The sequence below is a fragment of the Nyctibius grandis genome, chromosome 3, assembly GCF_013368605.1.
Source record: "Nyctibius grandis isolate bNycGra1 chromosome 3, bNycGra1.pri, whole genome shotgun sequence".
NCBI classification, from domain to species: domain Eukaryota; kingdom Metazoa; phylum Chordata; class Aves; order Nyctibiiformes; family Nyctibiidae; genus Nyctibius; species Nyctibius grandis.
The window spans coordinates 54,452,449-54,471,007 of NC_090660.1; the positions used below are offsets into that span (position 1 = coordinate 54,452,449).

Consider the following 18,559-nt stretch of genomic DNA (forward strand, 5'->3'; position numbering starts at 1 on the left):
GGGCAGACCCCCTGAGTAATTCAGGTTCAGGCTCTGCCTTGGCTCCAGCAGAGCCTTCACCCTCCATTTCGACTGCCTGCCTCTCCTCTAGGCCTGCCACCATCACGCCTGCCTTCTTCAGCACTTTTCTCCATGCCTCTCCCACTGACAGCAAATACCATCAATGACTGAAGAAGAAATAAGTGAGAAGTGCTGTAGAAAAGTATTTCAGAGCAGTTTTACCCGATTGGAATTGGCTTCAATAGGTGGAGTTTCATGGCGTATATGTGAAAATGTTGCTAGAGGTCTGCAACTATTCTGGCTGCAGTTTTCCTGCTTCAGACTTATTTTATGATGTGCATAAAACAGCATCTTAAATTACATCCTTTATTTACAGTGCAATATTTAAAGTTATTGTCTGGTGGTCTGCTGGGCTTTGTTAGCAAAACCAATGTTCCACTCTGTTTATGCATTCTTACCCTTGGCATCTGGAAGATGAACTGGAAGATAGAGGGTTTTTTTCCTGTCCTAGTATATTTTTTTTCTTCTTTTGTTAATATGGACAGTTAGTCTATTACCTCCACTCTTTCTCTGTTTCTGTTCATGAATCCAGCAAAGATTAAGCCACAGTGTACACTTCTCAGAAAAGATAATTCAGCTCCAGAATTACCTGGTGATTATGTGCCACAAGAACTTCTGGGTCTCAGCTTGCAAAGAATCAAGACATGTGGAACTGCTGCAAAATACTAAATGCCACAAAAGTTTCTGTCTTTTCTCCTTTTAATTAGGTTAAAAAATAGCAGTAAAGAGTACAAATTCAAAAGAAGCTTCCTCTATGCAGATTTATAAGACAGAAATACCTCTGTTTTCTAATTTTTGTGTGCATCTCTCTAAGAAAATTTGAGGCGAAACAGAAGTTAAGATCTCCTTCGTATGACAACAGGTGTTACAGGTTTCCCCATGCACCGTTTTCAGTGTGAACACCTTGTTAGGCTCACAGAGGGAGCATCACAGCATCTCTGAGGCTGGAGGGGACCCCAGGAGGACCCGTAGTTCAATTTCCAACTCAAAGCAGGGTCAAAGCTGAATGCAGGCCAGGTCACTCAGGGCTTTGTCCTGTGGGGTCATTAAAACCTCTGAGGACAGAGATTTCACAGCCTCGCTGGAGCAGCCCGGCTTGGTGCTTGCCTGTCCAGCTTCAATCTGCTCATTTTGTGTTCTTGTAATGGCAAAGTTAGTCAATAAACTTTGAGTGGGTGGATTAATGGTAACTATGTATGACCATGTTTTTTTAATGTAGTCTTTGTTGTTGTTTGAACACATTGAGAACCTTAATAACACATTAATCTGTTTTGTTGTGTTTGGTATCATTTCTGATCTAATGCTTTTATTTCATCCAGACTGATGTAATTTTTTATATTAAACAACACCTGTGCTGTTGATCAGCAATATCTGGCAACCTTCTCCAGCATCTGATTCATTTAATTTTAACACCTCATAGCACAGTTCAGGAATGAAATCTTCGATCTCCCGCAGTCAACAGAAATCCTCTTGCTGCTTTCAGGGCAGCTGAATTCAGTATTGTTATAATATCTCAGTTTGGAGATGGCTTGACATTTTTCAAAACTGTTTCCTATTGAATAGAAAGTAACCTCTCTCTGTACCTGAGAAGTAGCAGAGTAGACTCAGTTTCGTAGTAGTGTTTTGTGCTGTTTATTATGCAGCTAGTTTATTCATTCCCACCAATTCTGAACTTGAAAATGTCTTGCAATAAAACAATATCACGACCTTCTTTGCAGTTTCTTGGTGTTATTAAGACTGTCATAAAAAGCAACCAAGTGCTGCATTACTTGTCATGTTAATGGGAAAATTCTAGATCTCACTCAGTGAAGTATCTATCTATCTATCTCATGCATCCTGCATTGATAAGTCAGTGAATATTGCAGAACACAAAGGTGTAAAGGTGAGAGTATGTTTTAATTTCTCTTTAAGGAAATACCTGGCCTTTTGGTGCTGCTGATTATCTTCTGAAATACATAACTGTTCGTACAGCAGGCTCTAGTCATCATTTACTTGACTGCTAATGAGTTCCATATATAATTTTGGGCCCACTTGTTATATTGTAAATCTAAGGTAAAATTGCAGTCCACACTATTACTGAAGATTTATGGCACTATTCAGATGTTGCCACAGACTGGAATCTTAGTTGAATATCTTCAAGTTTGCTCAACTACAGTGTATTTCTTTACCTAGTGACATTATTATAAGAACATACAATGCATGTTGAATATTCAAGTAGAGAGAAGCACATAATGTCATTCTTATAAATAGCTATAGAGTAAAATTTGATGTACTTTTCATATTTTGCACCCAGTTCTGCTCTGCTGAACACAAAAATGCCCTAGACCATTAACTTATGTAGGAACAAGACAAAAATTGTATCTTGTCTTTGTGGTTTAAAGTAGCATTTAAAGAACTGAATGATTCCTGAGCCAATTTCAAATGTGCTAAAATCCATTAGTCCTTTGATAAAGGACAAGGTTATTAAGGAAATGGATTTTTGAATACTGTTTTCAAGAATTGGTTCTTACAGTTCATATACATTCATGAGGGATGTAATGAGATAATTCAATATACAAAATACGGAACGTGTGTGTGTTGCTTGTTGTTTGCTGGTGTTGCATTTCTAAAAATGCACTAACACTTTGCTAAAAAGTAGCCAAAAATCAAATATGCATATCTTTAACAACAGTCTTAACCTGAGAATTAATTCTGCAGAAATAGCATAATGGTGCCCTGTGGTCATTGCATCTCTTTTCCAATCTGATATTCTTGCAAACAACATCATGGTCTTTCACAGCCTCAGTTTGGAGAATTCACCTGGCAACTGCGATTCAAACTTCCCCTTTCTTTTGCTCTGCTAGTACATGTAGCAGCTCTGCAATGCTAATTCTGCCCTCAGCATCTCCTGAGCGGTCCCAGGTAGCCCTCAAATTATATTTTCACATTATGCCTAGGTTCAGTTCTAATGGATCACAAGGTAAATAGGAGCAAACAATGTCATATCAGTGTGTGAAAGACAAGCATTGCACTGAGACGGTGCGTGCCACATAAAGTGCTTTCCCTCTACTAAGCGCTGAGAAGATGTGCACGGAAGTGCTGTGTCCAGTTTGGGGCACCTGCCTTCAGGAGAGATGTGGGGTAATAGAAGGGAGTCCAGAAGAGAGGACCTGTAATGACTAAGGTCCAGAAATCAGGCGGCTTGAAACATGAGGACAGATTGAAAAACTGAGGTTGTTTAGCTAAGGAAGACAAGATTGACTCACATGTTCAGTAATAGTCTTCAAATACATTAAAAACTGTTGCAAAGAGAAAGAAAATAGTCTGCTCTTGCTTAATTTGAATAGGACAGGAAGTAATGGGCGTAGATCAGAGCAAGAACTGATTTAGAGCAGAGATGAAAAACTTTTTAAGAGTAAGGATAATCAATGAAAAAATTGCCTGGAAGTGCAATCCATGGAGTCCCAGTCACTGACCTTTAAGAACAGGTTAGACATCTGTTGGGAGATATAAATTTAGCTGATCCTGTCTTGAGGTGTGACCTCTGAGGTCCTTCCCAGCCCTGAGTCTATCATTGTGTAAATTCCAGCATGCTCAAAGATTAAACTGATCATCTGCAGTAGTAATGACCATTCCCTAAGGTCTGAGCTACAGTCCATTAAAAGCAGGGGGAATTTTTCCAGTGACTTTAACAAGCATTGGATCAGGCCCTAATTGAGTGTGTAATTTGGAGCTGCATATGGAATTTGGTCCACAGTTCTGTTAATGGTATTTGCAAATGAGAAGAATCCAACTCCTTTTCCCAGGGTACGTTAGTTTGCAATGGTTACAACAGAAAGTAAACACATGCTGAAGAAGCAGTTCTAGATTTTTCTGACAAAATTGAGTAGAATTGACTGAAGACAGACACAAAGAGAAGATCTCTGGGGAAAAATTTAGACAGCTATTTTTTATGTCAATTAAGCAGGGCCAGACAGAAAGAGACAGCAAAAACTACGTTAACAACACTTTAAAAATAAATAGGTGTAATGAATGTGAGAAAGAAATGTTTGCCTCTGCTGAAAGATCAAATTAGCTGAGTTCCTGAAAATGGGCAGAGCAAAAGAAGGGGAGACATGGAGAAATTCAGGCTGTCAGTGGTTTCAATGGGTTGCATAGTGACTGACGAGGAAAGATCCATTCCCCCATAGTCTGTTACCAAATAACATAAAGATTTTCCTCCACTCTGAATGATCAATTAAATCACAAGCGCTTATGCCAGCTGAAGCTCTACCTCTGCAATTGCACATTTTTATGTGATCTGGAGGAATACTAATATGCATAAAGTTAAGAGTTTGCAGATTTGCAAAATCACAGCTCCTGTGGGCACCCACAGCCGGCCTGCTTTCGTGGGCTGTGCACATCTCCTGGAAATTCTTTCTCTGTTACCCTTGTGTTGTGGCAGGAAACAGGCAAATGCTCAAAATGCTCCTCTAACAGATGCAGGAAGCTAAGGGTACTAATATGTGGCTACTACACACATGAAAGATCTCTGCTCTTGATTAATTCAGTATCTCTAGGAGTAAAGACACAAGGTTTCTAGAATCATCTCCCCATTCCAGTTTGTTTGTTGGAAATGTGTTCTGTGTCTGCACACAAGCTTGAACACTCTACCTGAGAGGTCATTTATGAAATATTTATTTACTTTGCATTCAGGGAAATAAAAAAGAAAAAAGTCTGCATAATATTATTGATGGAATCTTTGACTGCCAAATACTGAATTATTTATAGCTTAATTGTACGAATGATACCCATGAGGACCTGTTAGATTGCAATATGCAATTGATACACTGTGCAAAACCAGCGACATATCTTTCTGACTTTGTTCTGGTACTTCAGTGGGTCACCTTAGAACAGGTATGAACGCTTTGCAGAGGCAAAGCTGGAATACCCGACAGAATTTTTGAAGCTGCAAGGGGTAAAAAGGCCTGCAGAAAGCCCCATGTAGCAAAAGATGCTCTGACCTGGACTACCCCCACATGGCACCTTTCCACTCGCAACCCATGGGTGCCCATCGGCCAGCGATCTGTCACACTGTGCACAGTTCCCTGATGCTCCCCTTCCCTGTGGGCAACCTAGTCCCTTCTGTACTTAGGCAGGTCCTACCTACGCAATGGACACCGCAACCCTGTGCACGGCTCTCCACCCACAACCTTGAGTATTCATCATTTTCCTCCCCCAACACCAAGCCCTAGCAGGGAAGGTTGGGAGACTGCACCCACTCACCCACTACTTTGGTCCTGTGCCTACATACCTGTTGCAGAGAAATACATAAATAGATGTTCCACCATTAAATTCATAAAGTTGAATGCTTGTAAATATTTTGTGAGCATGCCTTTTAATACAGACTTTAACTGTGCAATCACTATTTTAATTCCACTGGTTTCCTGGCTTCAGTTCTGCTTTTCAGAGAGAAACACACTATAGTGCATTGAGACCCTTCTGCTCCCACTCCATCACCCCCAAACTACTTCTGTTCTGTTTTGCTGGTTTTTTTTTTCCCTTCCCTCTCTCCTAATCCACATTGCTCCTGCCCTTCTCTTCACACTGGCTAGGAGACAGACAGGCCAGGGAGCTTTCCCTTCTTTCACCTTCAAATGAGGCAGGTGTTTTTTCTCCTCCTTTGTCCCAAGTATGAGAAAAAGCAATTTAATAGAAATTAATAGCAGTTTAATAGAAAATCAGTCAGCCACTGCAAACCTGGCATGTGACTTTTTCCCCTGGCCATTCCTTGCATTTTTTCCTTCCCCGAGTAAGGCAAATAATAGAAATGAGGCAAATGGGAATCTCTAGTGGATCAGAGAGTAGTTTCTATTCATTCACCACCCTCCCTCTCTGGGCCAGCACCAAAGGCTTCAGAGAGTCCCACCATAGACAGACAGGGAATGGTATCTCTTCCATGTTGAGATTCATCCTATTTTAAAATACTGGCTTCAGATCTGAAGCACCATGTTAAATACCCTTATGTCATTTTGTTCTCTTGTTTCTTTCCAGCAATTTTGGTGTCATTTGCAAAGTTATCAGCAAAGCATTTATGTTTTCTTCCAGATCACTGATAAAGACATTGAACTTCGTTGGCTCCTTTGAAGCCGTTAAATAACCCATTAGACGAGAGTAGAAACATGCTGATGTAGCTGCTAATTGGTTCACAGGGCATTTGATACAGGTAAATTGATTTTGTATAGTACCGAGGTCTTTTACCAGATTGTCACGCAGGGCTACATCAAATGACTTAAAGTAATCCATGTGTATTACGTCAATGCATCTACCTTAAGCAACTGCATTTTAGTCTTATCTTGTTGCTTGAATGCCCCTATTTTCCATTAAAAATATATTGATTAACATTACATAAGCTACTACCTATGAATTAATTTGTTTCCCATATCTGTCTTTATTAGTATTTTGCCCGGGGTCTATGTAATGCTTGTAATCATCTCAACCCATCATATTTATTCTTTACAGTGTGCCACGTTCACTTTTTACCAGTCATCTGAAATTTCCCCTGTGCACCAATATTTGTTGAGAATGAATATGAATGGCTCCAACAGTATCTCCATCAATTTTTTTCATACTCTTGGGAGCATTCAACTCTGAAGATTTAAATGTGTTTTGCTTTCACTGATGAACATTCTCTCACACATACAGTGAAAGGGAAAGAATTTCATATCACTTCATTATTATAACAGAAAAAAAATGAGCTCTTCAAAGTATCTTAGTAAAAACTGTGCTTTCTTATCCAGAAACTAGTCCTCAGGTAAATTCAGTTTCACTCACATCAAAGGCAAAAAAGAAATCGTTGCATTTGGATCTTGTTAGCTATTCAGAGACAATACGATTGTGACAGAAACAGGTGAGCTGGATTTTGGCTTATGCATCGGTAACAAATCTTTTAACCAAGTTAAAATATTGGATGTTCAATCTTAGGGATGGCTAAGCCAAATCGATCACTCCTTAGGCAAGTGTCATATTCTAAGTTGAGTTTCCAAGTCTGGCATGTAACTTTCAGTAAATCTTAGGAGGCTTGATCTGGATAGCTTTGATGGACAGCAAAGGAAGGAACTGCATCATTACATTTTTACTAAGTCACATTTTAAATGTGAGAATTAGGCTCTTCCTTAAAATCTATCATGCATTTGGGAAAGCTTGTGTATTCCAGTGACATCACACATGATATTTTGTCACAAATTTTTTCCTTTATCTTTATTGAAAAGTGAAAAGAGGTTTTAAGTCTTATGTTTTTCTCTTAGAGGGTGAACTGGATAGAAGTTTATGAATGACTCATTTGGGCCACTGACGCAAATCTAGCAAATTTCAGTAACAACTCATTATAAAAGACTGGACAGGATGGGAGGGCTTCTGGCCACATTATGACTGACCTGACTTCTGATTATTTCAGCCTGGGTAACACAGATTGATTCATTCTTAAATGCAAGCAGAAGTAATTTGCTTGATGGGATGACCATAGCAACATCTATCAATTATCTGACTATTTTTCTAGAAACTAGAACAGTAGAGTTTACCCAAGGTGAGCTTAAACAGACTTTTGCACATTTTCAGTTTTCACTGTCTTTGTTGCCTTTGTGTGAGTTGAGTAGCTAATAAAACTCAACACTTTCCTTCATTGCGTCATCAGCAGATGATACCAGATAACATCATAAGGAAATGAAATATTTGCAGTTGCCTCACAGGAAAACTTAGAAATGCACAAAAACACCCATGAAGCCTACTCTTGTATGAGGCAATACAGAGGCCAGTTCTGATGAAAGTGATCGTGTTGCCATGGAGGCCTGACAGTGTGGTAATTCAACGTACACCAAGGCAACCTCAAGCCTGAAGGCCTCAAAGCCCTGACCCAAAATTCCTCTTATTCAATGGTGTCATAGAAGGATGGCAGTCGAAGAGAAGACGGATGCCTAAATGGGAGGCGGTTCTGTTTAAAATTGCAGATAACTGTGAAATTTGACAGAGAATCTTTGTATCACCTCATCGCACACTTTCTATGACATGGTTTTGTATGAAATCAGATAGGCCACCTAGCTTGAAACATGGCTTGCTTACTTTTCCAGCATGACCTGAAGATACCAAAAGAAAATCACAGGTTCCTGAATTCTAATGTCGTGCATGTGGCTGGTTGGTTTAAAATACACGTTGAAATTAACTAACATCCAGGATTTAGTTATGCCTTTGAGCTCCTGCTATGTGGAAGGAAAATTTTCAGTGCTGGTTGAAAATGGCAGGGAACACAACATCTTTTCTCAAACGTCTCAGGAAATGGGGACCTCTCATGGGAATTCTGGCACCATTTCACCAAAAAAAACTAGCTTTCTTCAAAAGCAGACCTGTCAGAAGGCAACCTCAATAACTTCAGGCTCTCCTGCACTACCAGAGACGTGGGCTGAGTCATCTTGCCAAATAGGTAAGTAACCACTTTCCCAGAGCTTTGAAACCCGTAGCTCCCAGACATTCTCACCTCACTGTCACTGATGTGATGCGAAACAGGCTTCTCAGATGGAGGCTCTTCTTCTAATCTGGTAGTTGCTTCAGGCCCTGTAATTTTTTAAACTGTGTCTATCACACAAGGAAGGGTGCAATTTTCTGCCCTGGTATGCATCTTTCACTGGTGTGTGATTTGCAGTGAGATGAGGTGTCTGAAAGACATGCCTGGTGACAGTGATGACTTGATGACTCGAGTCTTGTGGATTTTCTAAGGCATCAGTTTCCTCCTGGGAAAAATAAAATAAAAATCCCTCCATTTTATCTTTCAGTGATGGATGTTGTGTTATTGTAAAGCCTTTATACTCCCAGCAGCAAGTACTTAAGTCCATACTACGTGCTGCTGTTAAATCTGTTCAATGCAGATCTACTTGGATACATTTATCACCACCTCATCCTTTCTTCCTTAGTCTTCTCTGGAACAATTTGCCCTCTTCGTGCAAAGCTACCCATCATTCCAAAACATTGTTCAGCTAGAATCAAGCTTCATGAAAAGCTAAACCATGCAGGCAGGGTGCACTGGAATGTATTAATCAAAGCCCTTTGTTCAGGGCTCCAACTCAGTAACTGGTGTGTCATGGACTACATGAATGGGTATCATCTCTTATTCAGTGGACTTTGTACTATGTAAACTCAGGCATACCCACAGGTAAATACATGGTATCATTTTTTACAGGTGGAGTGTAGGCACCTGATGCACTCTTAATCTTGTATTTGTTTATGCTCATTTTTTAGTTAGGGTTCTCAAGCAACAACGCTGTTAATGTGGCTGTGCCATGAAATGCATGTGTATGCATTCTCTGAAAATTTATAATGTGATATCCTTTTTACCCAAAATCCAAATTTTCTGTTTCAGACATTGCTTTCGTTCCTTCACTGTCACCTCAATGCTGTGACCCACCACAAAGAGTATCTTTCAGGGTAAGACATCATCACGTTGTTTGTCCCTTCTTTTCAGTTCTAAACTTTATTTTCCCTCTTCAGAATTTTGTAATCAACGTGGCATTCTGGCTTTGTTCTCATTTCAAGAAACCTATTTCCTCTCCAGAAATTTCACGTCCTAAAAATATATATATAAAAAAAAAGACTGTGGTGAAAAACTTATTTTTAAAAAAAGCGTTTCCTTTTCTGGTGTCTCTGTCACAAGGAAACAAGTTTATCTGTTGAGAACCCTTTCCTAGGTAACTATGAGTTCATATTTCCAGCATATCTCAAAAGCCTCCTTTGTATTCAAAACTGCCAAGAAACTGAGTCACCTCCATTAAAAACATCAGCCGCTAATAAGACTTCTGTCCCTCCTTACTGTGACTTCGGGAACAACTATTCGGGTGTTAAAGGTTCTGCTGTAGGAGGAGAGCTGGCTGTGTGCCAGCAGGCGGTTCAGGTTGCCACCTTGAAAGCAAATTTTCCCTGAGAACCACAAATGACCTACAGAGTGTGGTAAAACTCAGAGGACAAAGGGTATCTCTAAAGGGAATGGTGCCAGGAAAGCTATTTCGTTCTCATTTGGGTTCCTGACTGTCTCAAGAAATAGCACAGAACATTTAAATCTTTATTTTGAATGTCCTTTCTGAGGGCTCTTACTAGATTCCTACTACACATTTTATGATTTTTGGTAAATATCTACAGCGCAAAATTGTCCCAGGGATGAGTGATGAACACAGACAGGAGCTTGGATATTTGGTAGTGATTCTAGGTTCGCTGATGACTTGACTTTTTGCAGAGCTAGAATATTGGAAAGGGACTTTGAAATGCACTGTGTCATCCAGGTTGCATCCATTGCTCTTTTTTGCTAAACCTCTGTGAAAACTCCTGACATGTATTTGTCAGCAAAGCAGCCAGATTCTTTGAAGATGACAAGAAGCAGGGATTTCTTTTATAAGGTGCTTAACCTACATTTCAATCCCATTAAGCAAGCAAAGAGAAACTTACTATCCTCTTATTCATTTTTTATTTATTTTAGGACAGTAACAGCAACGCTATCGCTTGCTCCTCAAGTCACGTTGTATTGACAAAGAGGAAAGAACGTGATGTTCATTTTCCTCAAGGGTATCTCTTAGACATGTAAGCTGACTTCCTTATTGATTGTTACTTGTCAATATGTAATCAGAAGCCTAGGGATTGTCTCTCAGTCTGTAACAGATCATTTCCCCAGAGTATTCTACTCGCTGCAGGGGAACCGGGATTTAGTTAGTTATCTATCTTCTTATGTAAACATGTATTTTACTGTCATGGAGGGAGCAGGAATGGCAGTGACTAGGTAAAATAAGTGTGAATTAAATGGACTTTGGGGAAAATGCACTTTTGTTTTCTAAAATTCCCAGGGTGTGGTAATCAGAAAGGTTGAGTGTTTCATCATAAATAAGGTGTGTCTCAGAACTTTTGACAGATGATGGGAAAGATAAAGCTTGGGTTCTCAGGGAGGTTTTGAGAAAACAAGGTCAGTACTTTTCAAATAAAGCTCTTTTTTTTTTTTTTTTTTTTTTAATACTTCAGGGAGTCTCAGGGATAAAAATGATTTCTGGCTGGAGTAATTTAACCGCCAGAAAAAAGAAAGCCTTCCCAAGCTGATAAATGCTCAATACCTAACCAGAAGCCTCAAAATTCTCTTCCAGCCTGGTGCTAGACTTTTCTGCACTGAATAACGACATCTTATTAAAAACTTTTTAATTGCTGCGACACTAAATACAAGTTAGTACAGGTGTCTCACACTTCAAGTTCTGCCAGTGTACTATCTTCAGTTTTCACAACTGTGTTACAAAACAATTTCAGTAACACTTCTGCACTGTATCTATTGAAAACACAGTGGTTCTGAATGCTAATACCATGACCCTGTCGTCATATTCCTACAAAATACACAGCAGTGATAATGCAAACTAATCTGCATCAAGACCCGCTTGGTAGCACCAGAAATACTGACATTTTGCAATAAGGACTTTTCTTAATAGAAAGAGAAGAAACCCATCTGAAATAGATTTTTCAGACTGAAAAAGGCTGTATTATGCTGCATTATGCTATTACTTAGTCCTTCTCATCTTAACCTTTGATTTTACAGTTTCTAGTGAAAAGTCTTACTTTTGGATAGTGAGAGAGCATTTATATCAAGCACTGAATTTACCCGTGGTCCAGCTGTTAAAAAACAGATATAATCAAAGAGGATCTTTTTAATAGTTAAGAACCCCATTACGATAGGGCAATGCATCCTATCGTTGACTCTGAGTCCTCAGGGAGTCACCTCCACCAATTAACGGGGGCATTTCTACAAATTTCTACTTTTAGCCAGTCTATCCTCCCATGAGTATTTTAACACTTTTAAGTAAATTACTCTGTAGCCTTTGTGTAAAACAACATTGAGGGGAAAAAAAAAAAAGAAATAATAATCCTGCAACGTACTGTTTTCCTTTCAGGGAAGGGAGGCGTTTCACAAACCTGGTAGTAACCTAAACACTTTTACAGATTAGGTGACGGGGTTGAGGTATGAAGTAGGTACCCAGATTTCATCAGCCTTGCTGTCCTGATTTCAGAACAGTGCTCAGGAGATCACAGCAGGGCGTCCCATGATGCTCTCTGCAGAAAGACTGAAGCTGCAGTCACAAAGATTTTGAAGGTGGAAAACATCAAATACTTTTCCTTAAGTACCCTGAGACACAACCTTCAGTCTTCAAAAGGAAAGCAGAGGAGGTTTATTTTCCAGCCAATTGTACAGCTCCCCTCTCATTGCTAAATTCAACTCTAAAATAACCTAAAGCACTGCAAGAACTTGCTTCCAAGCTGTGTAAAACATCCCATTGATGATGCAAGGACTGATCCATCGAGAGGCACAACTGTGTTTTCACACTGAAAGGAAAAACAGCCTTCACTTCCAATTTTCCAACACACTGATAATTGTTAACAGGGGCTTACTTAGGCTTTCCCTGAATTAAGTTCATCACCTTTTACAGTTTACTGTTATGTACCTGGGTTCATTTTTATTTACGCATAGCTGGAGATAAGATACAGAATTTTTGCAATGTGATTATAAATGCTTTAAAGCAGGGACCAGATCCTGCCAGGCGTCTTCAAGCAGTAACTAAACTCACAACCTATGTAATCCCCTTCGAAATAGTGGTTTCTCCTTACACAGAGATACGGTGTTCTGTGCTGTTATTTGAGTTACTGTGCTTCTTGTGTACTGGTGTGCATTGAATTTATCATGGTAGTTAGAAAAGCCTTACTCCAAAAACCTGTTTTTCCTTAAGAAAACCAAATTCATAGTCCTCATAGTTGTGGTAACAACGAAAATATGAACCAGACAGTGCAAAAAACTTCTGCTGAGTTTAAAGACCTCTTGAAACAATAGCACTAAGTATAAAATACTGCATACTTCTGAAGGGAGTGTTAATTCTTAACTCCTAAAGACAAGTTCAAGGGACATAAAGCAGGAAAAAAAAATTAAATGTACCACCAAAATAAAAACATACAAAAGAGAAAGTGTCTTATGAGCCATAGTCATGGCTGCTATTCAAAGCAAGTAATAATTGTAAGCTCACTTTTTCCTGACACATACTATTCTAAATTTCCAAGCTGACACTGGCCACTCAGGTACCTCTCTTCTAATGGATAAATCAAGTAACTTAGCAAAGGGATTTTCAGGTAATCTTTTTCTGGTTTTTGAAAGTTCATCTGCACTGCAGGATTCCCCAGGAAGGCATCCAGTTCTGCTAAAAGGCCAGACACAGACGTTTCAAGCAGCATTTAAATCCCAGGTAAGCAATCCACAGCCTGCAGACAGCCCTTTTTCAAGAACAAATGATGTGAAAAATGGGACCTATTTCGTTCTGCTTTATTGAAACCAGACATCTCCAAATCAGAGGTATTTAAAACATTTATTAGCATTAATCATTGTAGGTTAAATAAAACACAAAACCTACATTTTCGGGCAAAAAAAATATTATTAGGTATGATACAATTAATATGTAAAACAGAAGGTAAAATATTAACAGATTGCAGCATCCCATACATGAAGCGAGTGGGTCCAGCCCAGTCAAAGCCCTTATATAAACAAAACAGAGGAAGAGTACTTAGCAGGTGATTTTAAACTGACAATTTATCACTGACTCTGGTTTAAATAATTAAGGGTATGATAGTAAAATATATCATCATTGTACTGAAAAGGTCTGATTATAGTCAGAGTGCTCGCATGTATAATCTATCTAGTCACGCTTATTACCACGTGCCATGAAGGATTAGTGAAGACAAGGGATGATAGGTAACTTTTCTCGGTATTGATACAGACCCATGTCATATGGCAGCACTTCAGATAGACCTGCTGTACCATATACATTTTGTTTTCTTTTTTTTTTTTGGGTGTAGCTTGAATACTTCTGAGTCCCAATTCTTGGATAATAATGGCTTGGTTTTTTTAGATTTCTCAGCCTGCAAGGCAAACTTTTTCTACAGTATGCCATTTTCATGCATAAGAATGGCAAGTCAACAATTGTACCTATGTGTATCTCCATCTTCTCGCTACCTTCGGTCTGTAGCTTTAAGTTCATAAAGGTGAAATGATCATTAACAAAAAAAAATGTACTTACAGAATACATTGTGCAGTATATGAGAACCAGACATAGTGAAAAAACACTACATGTCAGCATAACAATGTAAAACTGTACTTATATACACACACATATGCAGAGCATATATGAAAACTAGTTCCTTCATGTTCTTGTTTTTAAACTAGTTCATGACAAGCCAGAAAAGCAAGTCACCCACAGCTGGACAGTCACAGTCTTGAGTCACAGTGCAAACAAACTCCACCAAACATCCTTGGCACTGCAGCCTGTGCTTTGGTCCCGCTGCCACCTCTCTTGAGAAAACCAGTCTTGGACAAATCCAGCACCAGCTGGCCAACCTAGAACTGCAGTGTTATTATTATTATTATTATTATTATTATTAGAGCAGATCGGCTACAGTCAGGTGCTCCTGTACAATAATTTAGCTTTTTACCAGCCTTTAACTACTAAGAGGAATTCTGGTTGCTGCTGAAACTTTTGACTCAGAGTTTGTGGGGTTTTTTGTATGTCGTTCTTCAGGCTGTTTATGAAGGGTGGTGGTACTTTCCAAGCAACACAGGCAACAAAAGGAAGGAGAAATCATGAATTTTACATTTGAAAATCACAATTTTTAAGACAAACCATTCCCCCATGTGAAGTGGCAGGTTAAAGCTGCACTTTAGTTTTGCTGAACAGCAAAGTGGCAACATCACTGTCGAAGACGAGCCCTGTCTTCAAAGAAAATGTGAGCTGCTCTGCACAGCACAGTGGCTTGTTATTTTTTCACCTGTGACTTCAGAGTTCCCTACTGAAGCTCACAGTAACTCAAACCTCAAGAACTTACACAATCAGAATCCTTATTCATTTATATCCTTGACTAAAAGCAGAATAAGGTGATTTAGATTTGGCCCGCCAAATGCAAAAATATCTTTGAGCCTACTTTGCCTGCATTTGAATTTTAAAATCTGCCTGAGATCCATTGTAACAACTTCCAATTTTAAACTATTTAAACATATAACTCATAAACCTGTTCTGATTCACATACAGCTCAATAGCAGCTGAGAGAGCTGGTTGTTCAGGACAGTATCTATTCCATACAGATCAGCATCAATTGCCAGTTCTAGCATAAATTAGAGTATATAAGGTACTCGTAGAATTGTCTTACAAAGCTTTCAGACATCTCAGGTAGGTTTTAATCAGTTATAAGATGTCATATTAAAAAAAAAGAAATATGCCACAAAGATTTATGAAAGCTTAAAAATCAGTTATGCATAACTACTATATGTTGAACTAAAATATACGACACTGTTAAAAACGGGTTCAATCTCACCTTGTTTTCTTGGTATCAAGTCTAGCCTTTTACTTGGTTTTATTTAGGAAGAACCAGATGTCTCACAGCATTGCGTCATAGATCCCATAAATTATATGAATCTGTGATGTTGATAAATTTGACATTTCTTTAGTGCTGAAGGACAGGTTAACCTCTCCCTCCACAGCCAGGTGAAAGAGCCGGGCACCCCGGCAGACTCGCTTGTACTACGATGGGATGAAAGGCTGCTGTCTCCCTCCCCAACTATCAACAATGATGACTGCTGAATTTTCACTTAAAATAATCCTGGATTATCTGTAAAATAGTTGCTGCAATGAAGCAGCAACGTGGATCATGTATCAGCACAGGCGACAACTGAAAGTTTACCTGAAATATCCTTTCTCATGGTAGCTGTCTGAGCCTGTGTATTATCCAAGGGCGTATTTTCAAGTATGAGTGCTTTCAAACGAGACTAAAATATCTGAGAAATGGATTATATGTGAAAAAACAATGCAGCTTACATTCTTAGATAAAATCCGGTGGGACATTTCCCACCTATAACTACTTCAAGCTCTCTGAAGACAAAGAAACGTTCCTGTTGATTTCATCTGGCTCTGTTTCAAGCCCTAATAATTAGGGCCATTTTATCAAAGCGATCTCACAACCAATAGGGTCTGTTTTTTATGTATAAACACAGAAACCCAGCTCTAGCCTGCCTGTTCATGATTTATTGTGGAAAGTTGTTTTCCCCTTTTGTTTGCTTTTCAGAAGCCCCCCAACAAATGTGCGGTGAGGTTAATTTTCCTCATAAGAGAACAAACTAATGTTGTAGAATGCAGGCTGGGCTTTGGTTTTGAAGCCTGCATTCTTACCCTAGTTCCAATTTCCAATGAAACTGCTGAAGATAAATTCCTACTGTACCATCTGTCACACACATTCATAGAAGATGGAAGTGGAGACCGCATGCAGTTTTACGTTATTTTGAGTTCATAATCACCTATTGGATATTTTTTTCTACACTGTATTTTCAAGTGCATCAAGCTTCAAAGGTATCACGCAGTGGGTCTTCCATACTGCATCCCCCGTAGATGAGGAGACTACTCCACAAATTCACAGAATTACATTTGTAAAGAAACGCTCTGGTTTGTTTTATTAGATTCCAGCCTTTAACCCCAAATTATATCGTGCTCTCTTAAGCTGGTTTTGTATAGAAATATCATTCTTCTGACTTGAAGACTTGGAGCGCCGCAGTGAGACCACAAAGGAGTGGGACAGCGTGGCGCACACTTTTAGAAACCAGGGAAGTGGCATCTTTGAGCAGAGACAACTATGGTCTGGGGCACAGATTTGAAGGAAACCTGGTAAGTAGTGGAGATTAAGCTGGCATTTATGTTGTTTTTACAACTTCAGTAATTAATGAAGCCTACGCCCTGGAAAGGGAATCAATCCAGGCAAAGCACAGTGGCTACGTCTTCACTTCTTCCTGGAGCAGACTGGGAACTGCATGGGATCCAGCAGTCTCCTTCATGACAACTCCTTCTTTCACATACACAGCACCTCCTGACACAGATTTTGACTTCTAGCCTATAAAAGTTGCAGTTGCTCATCCTTTGGATCCATTTTTCTTCTAGTTAGCAAATTCAGTCCGTTTCTTGCTGATGTTTACTGAAAGTATGAGATGATGCTACAGATTTAGAAAAATACAGAAGCAGAGTCCAGCTAGAAAGATGGCAGAAACTGTAAGCCAAAATTCAGGTTTTATGGGTTTTTTCACCCTATTATTACAGAGAAACTCTAAAAACATGCCAAGTCCACTTTGCAACGCAAGAAGTTTTTGCAGCACATCTAAAATTTATATATAAAAGGATCTTTTTATTAAAAAAAAACAGTCATTGGCTTAAACAGAGAATCAGAGTACTTTGACATTGTAATTTTGACAGGTTATTAGAGAGGATTTTCCAACTCAGTTTTGCAAAATCCCTTTGAAGCAAAGCTTTCTGCTTCTGGTCCTTGCATTATTGCTCATGGGAAGTATTGAAATTGCTGCTTTCAAGATAAGGAGCCACGTCACTGAGATCACAAAGTCCTTTCTTGGTGAAAAAGCAAATGGCGTTTCAAGTAAACGTAAAAAGATCAACTTGGGTCAGCAGCACCGCCTACCCGTCTGTGAAGTCTGCTTTCCAAGTTTGATTGCTCCATTGTTACCGTTTTCATGAGGATCTAAGGGTGGAATTTGCCGACCTGAAACACAAAAGGAGACAGTGAATTCAGTTTTCCTGATGTAGTAACGACACGTGCAGATAACAGAATGATTTAGCTTGCGTAAGAGTTATATCTGTGAAACTTCACCAGAAACAACTGTCTTCTGTGTACCTTGAATCTTTTTCCTTGCATCCTGCTTATGAAAGATTTTCACTTAAAAAAAAAAAAAAAAAGAAATATGGCTATTGAGAATGCATGAAGTACACTGAAATTATATTATCCATGTATTTTAAAAAAGTAATTATCTTACTGAACACCTTACAACTAAGAAAGAGAAAATTCTTGGCTTTCTCCTAATTCCACTTAAATGTGCATGGTGCTAGTTTAAAGAGATCTTGCTTGTCCTAAATCTGCATGGCATTTAGTCCTTGTACACTGGAGTTTTACAAAGCACTGTAACTAAACACGTGCTGCTTATACTTGAAAAACAAATCTTTTCTTTTCATTAAATCCCTCTCTCCTTTGAGGGGTACCCATGTCTTTCCAGTTGACAGCTTTGATTACTTAACATCCCTGCCCGTCCCCCCCCCGCCCCCAACCTCTCCTAACTTTTTAATCACCTTATAGGGTGATTATTTTAAGTGTTTGAAAGAATTTCAGCCATCACAGGAGAGACAGATGTCTCCCAGGGGCAGAAGGCACTGCTCCAACTCCCTCCTCCGTGTGCCTTTTTAGTACTGCTCCATCTTTTGTCTAACTGGCTTCCTACTCATGGACAACTACAATGTGCTTAATAATTAGAATTATAAATGGAAAACCAAGATCCTCCCAGGTCCGTTCTATCCGCTGTCTCTGGTGTGGGCCTGGCTTTTCCATTAAACGCACTGTGTGATCTCTTCATCAGTATCTTGGAGAGCCTATAGTCATGGTAACATACTTTTTCATT

General features: G+C 39.2%; 1 protein-coding gene across 2 annotated transcripts in view; it reads right to left on the reverse strand.

Annotated features, from left to right (window-relative positions):
• Nucleotides 1-13,417: 13,417 nt before the first annotated feature.
• RAB31 (RAB31, member RAS oncogene family) overlaps nucleotides 13,418-18,559 on the reverse strand; it is a 64,921-nt gene continuing 59,779 nt past the window's right edge. For both annotated transcript variants that reach the window (XM_068396327.1, XM_068396328.1), the window contains exon 7: nucleotides 13,418-17,652. In XM_068396327.1, the coding sequence (XP_068252428.1) occupies nucleotides 17,555-17,652 (98 nt within the window). In that variant the 3' untranslated portion in view covers nucleotides 13,418-17,554. The remainder of the gene's footprint in view (nucleotides 17,653-18,559) is intronic.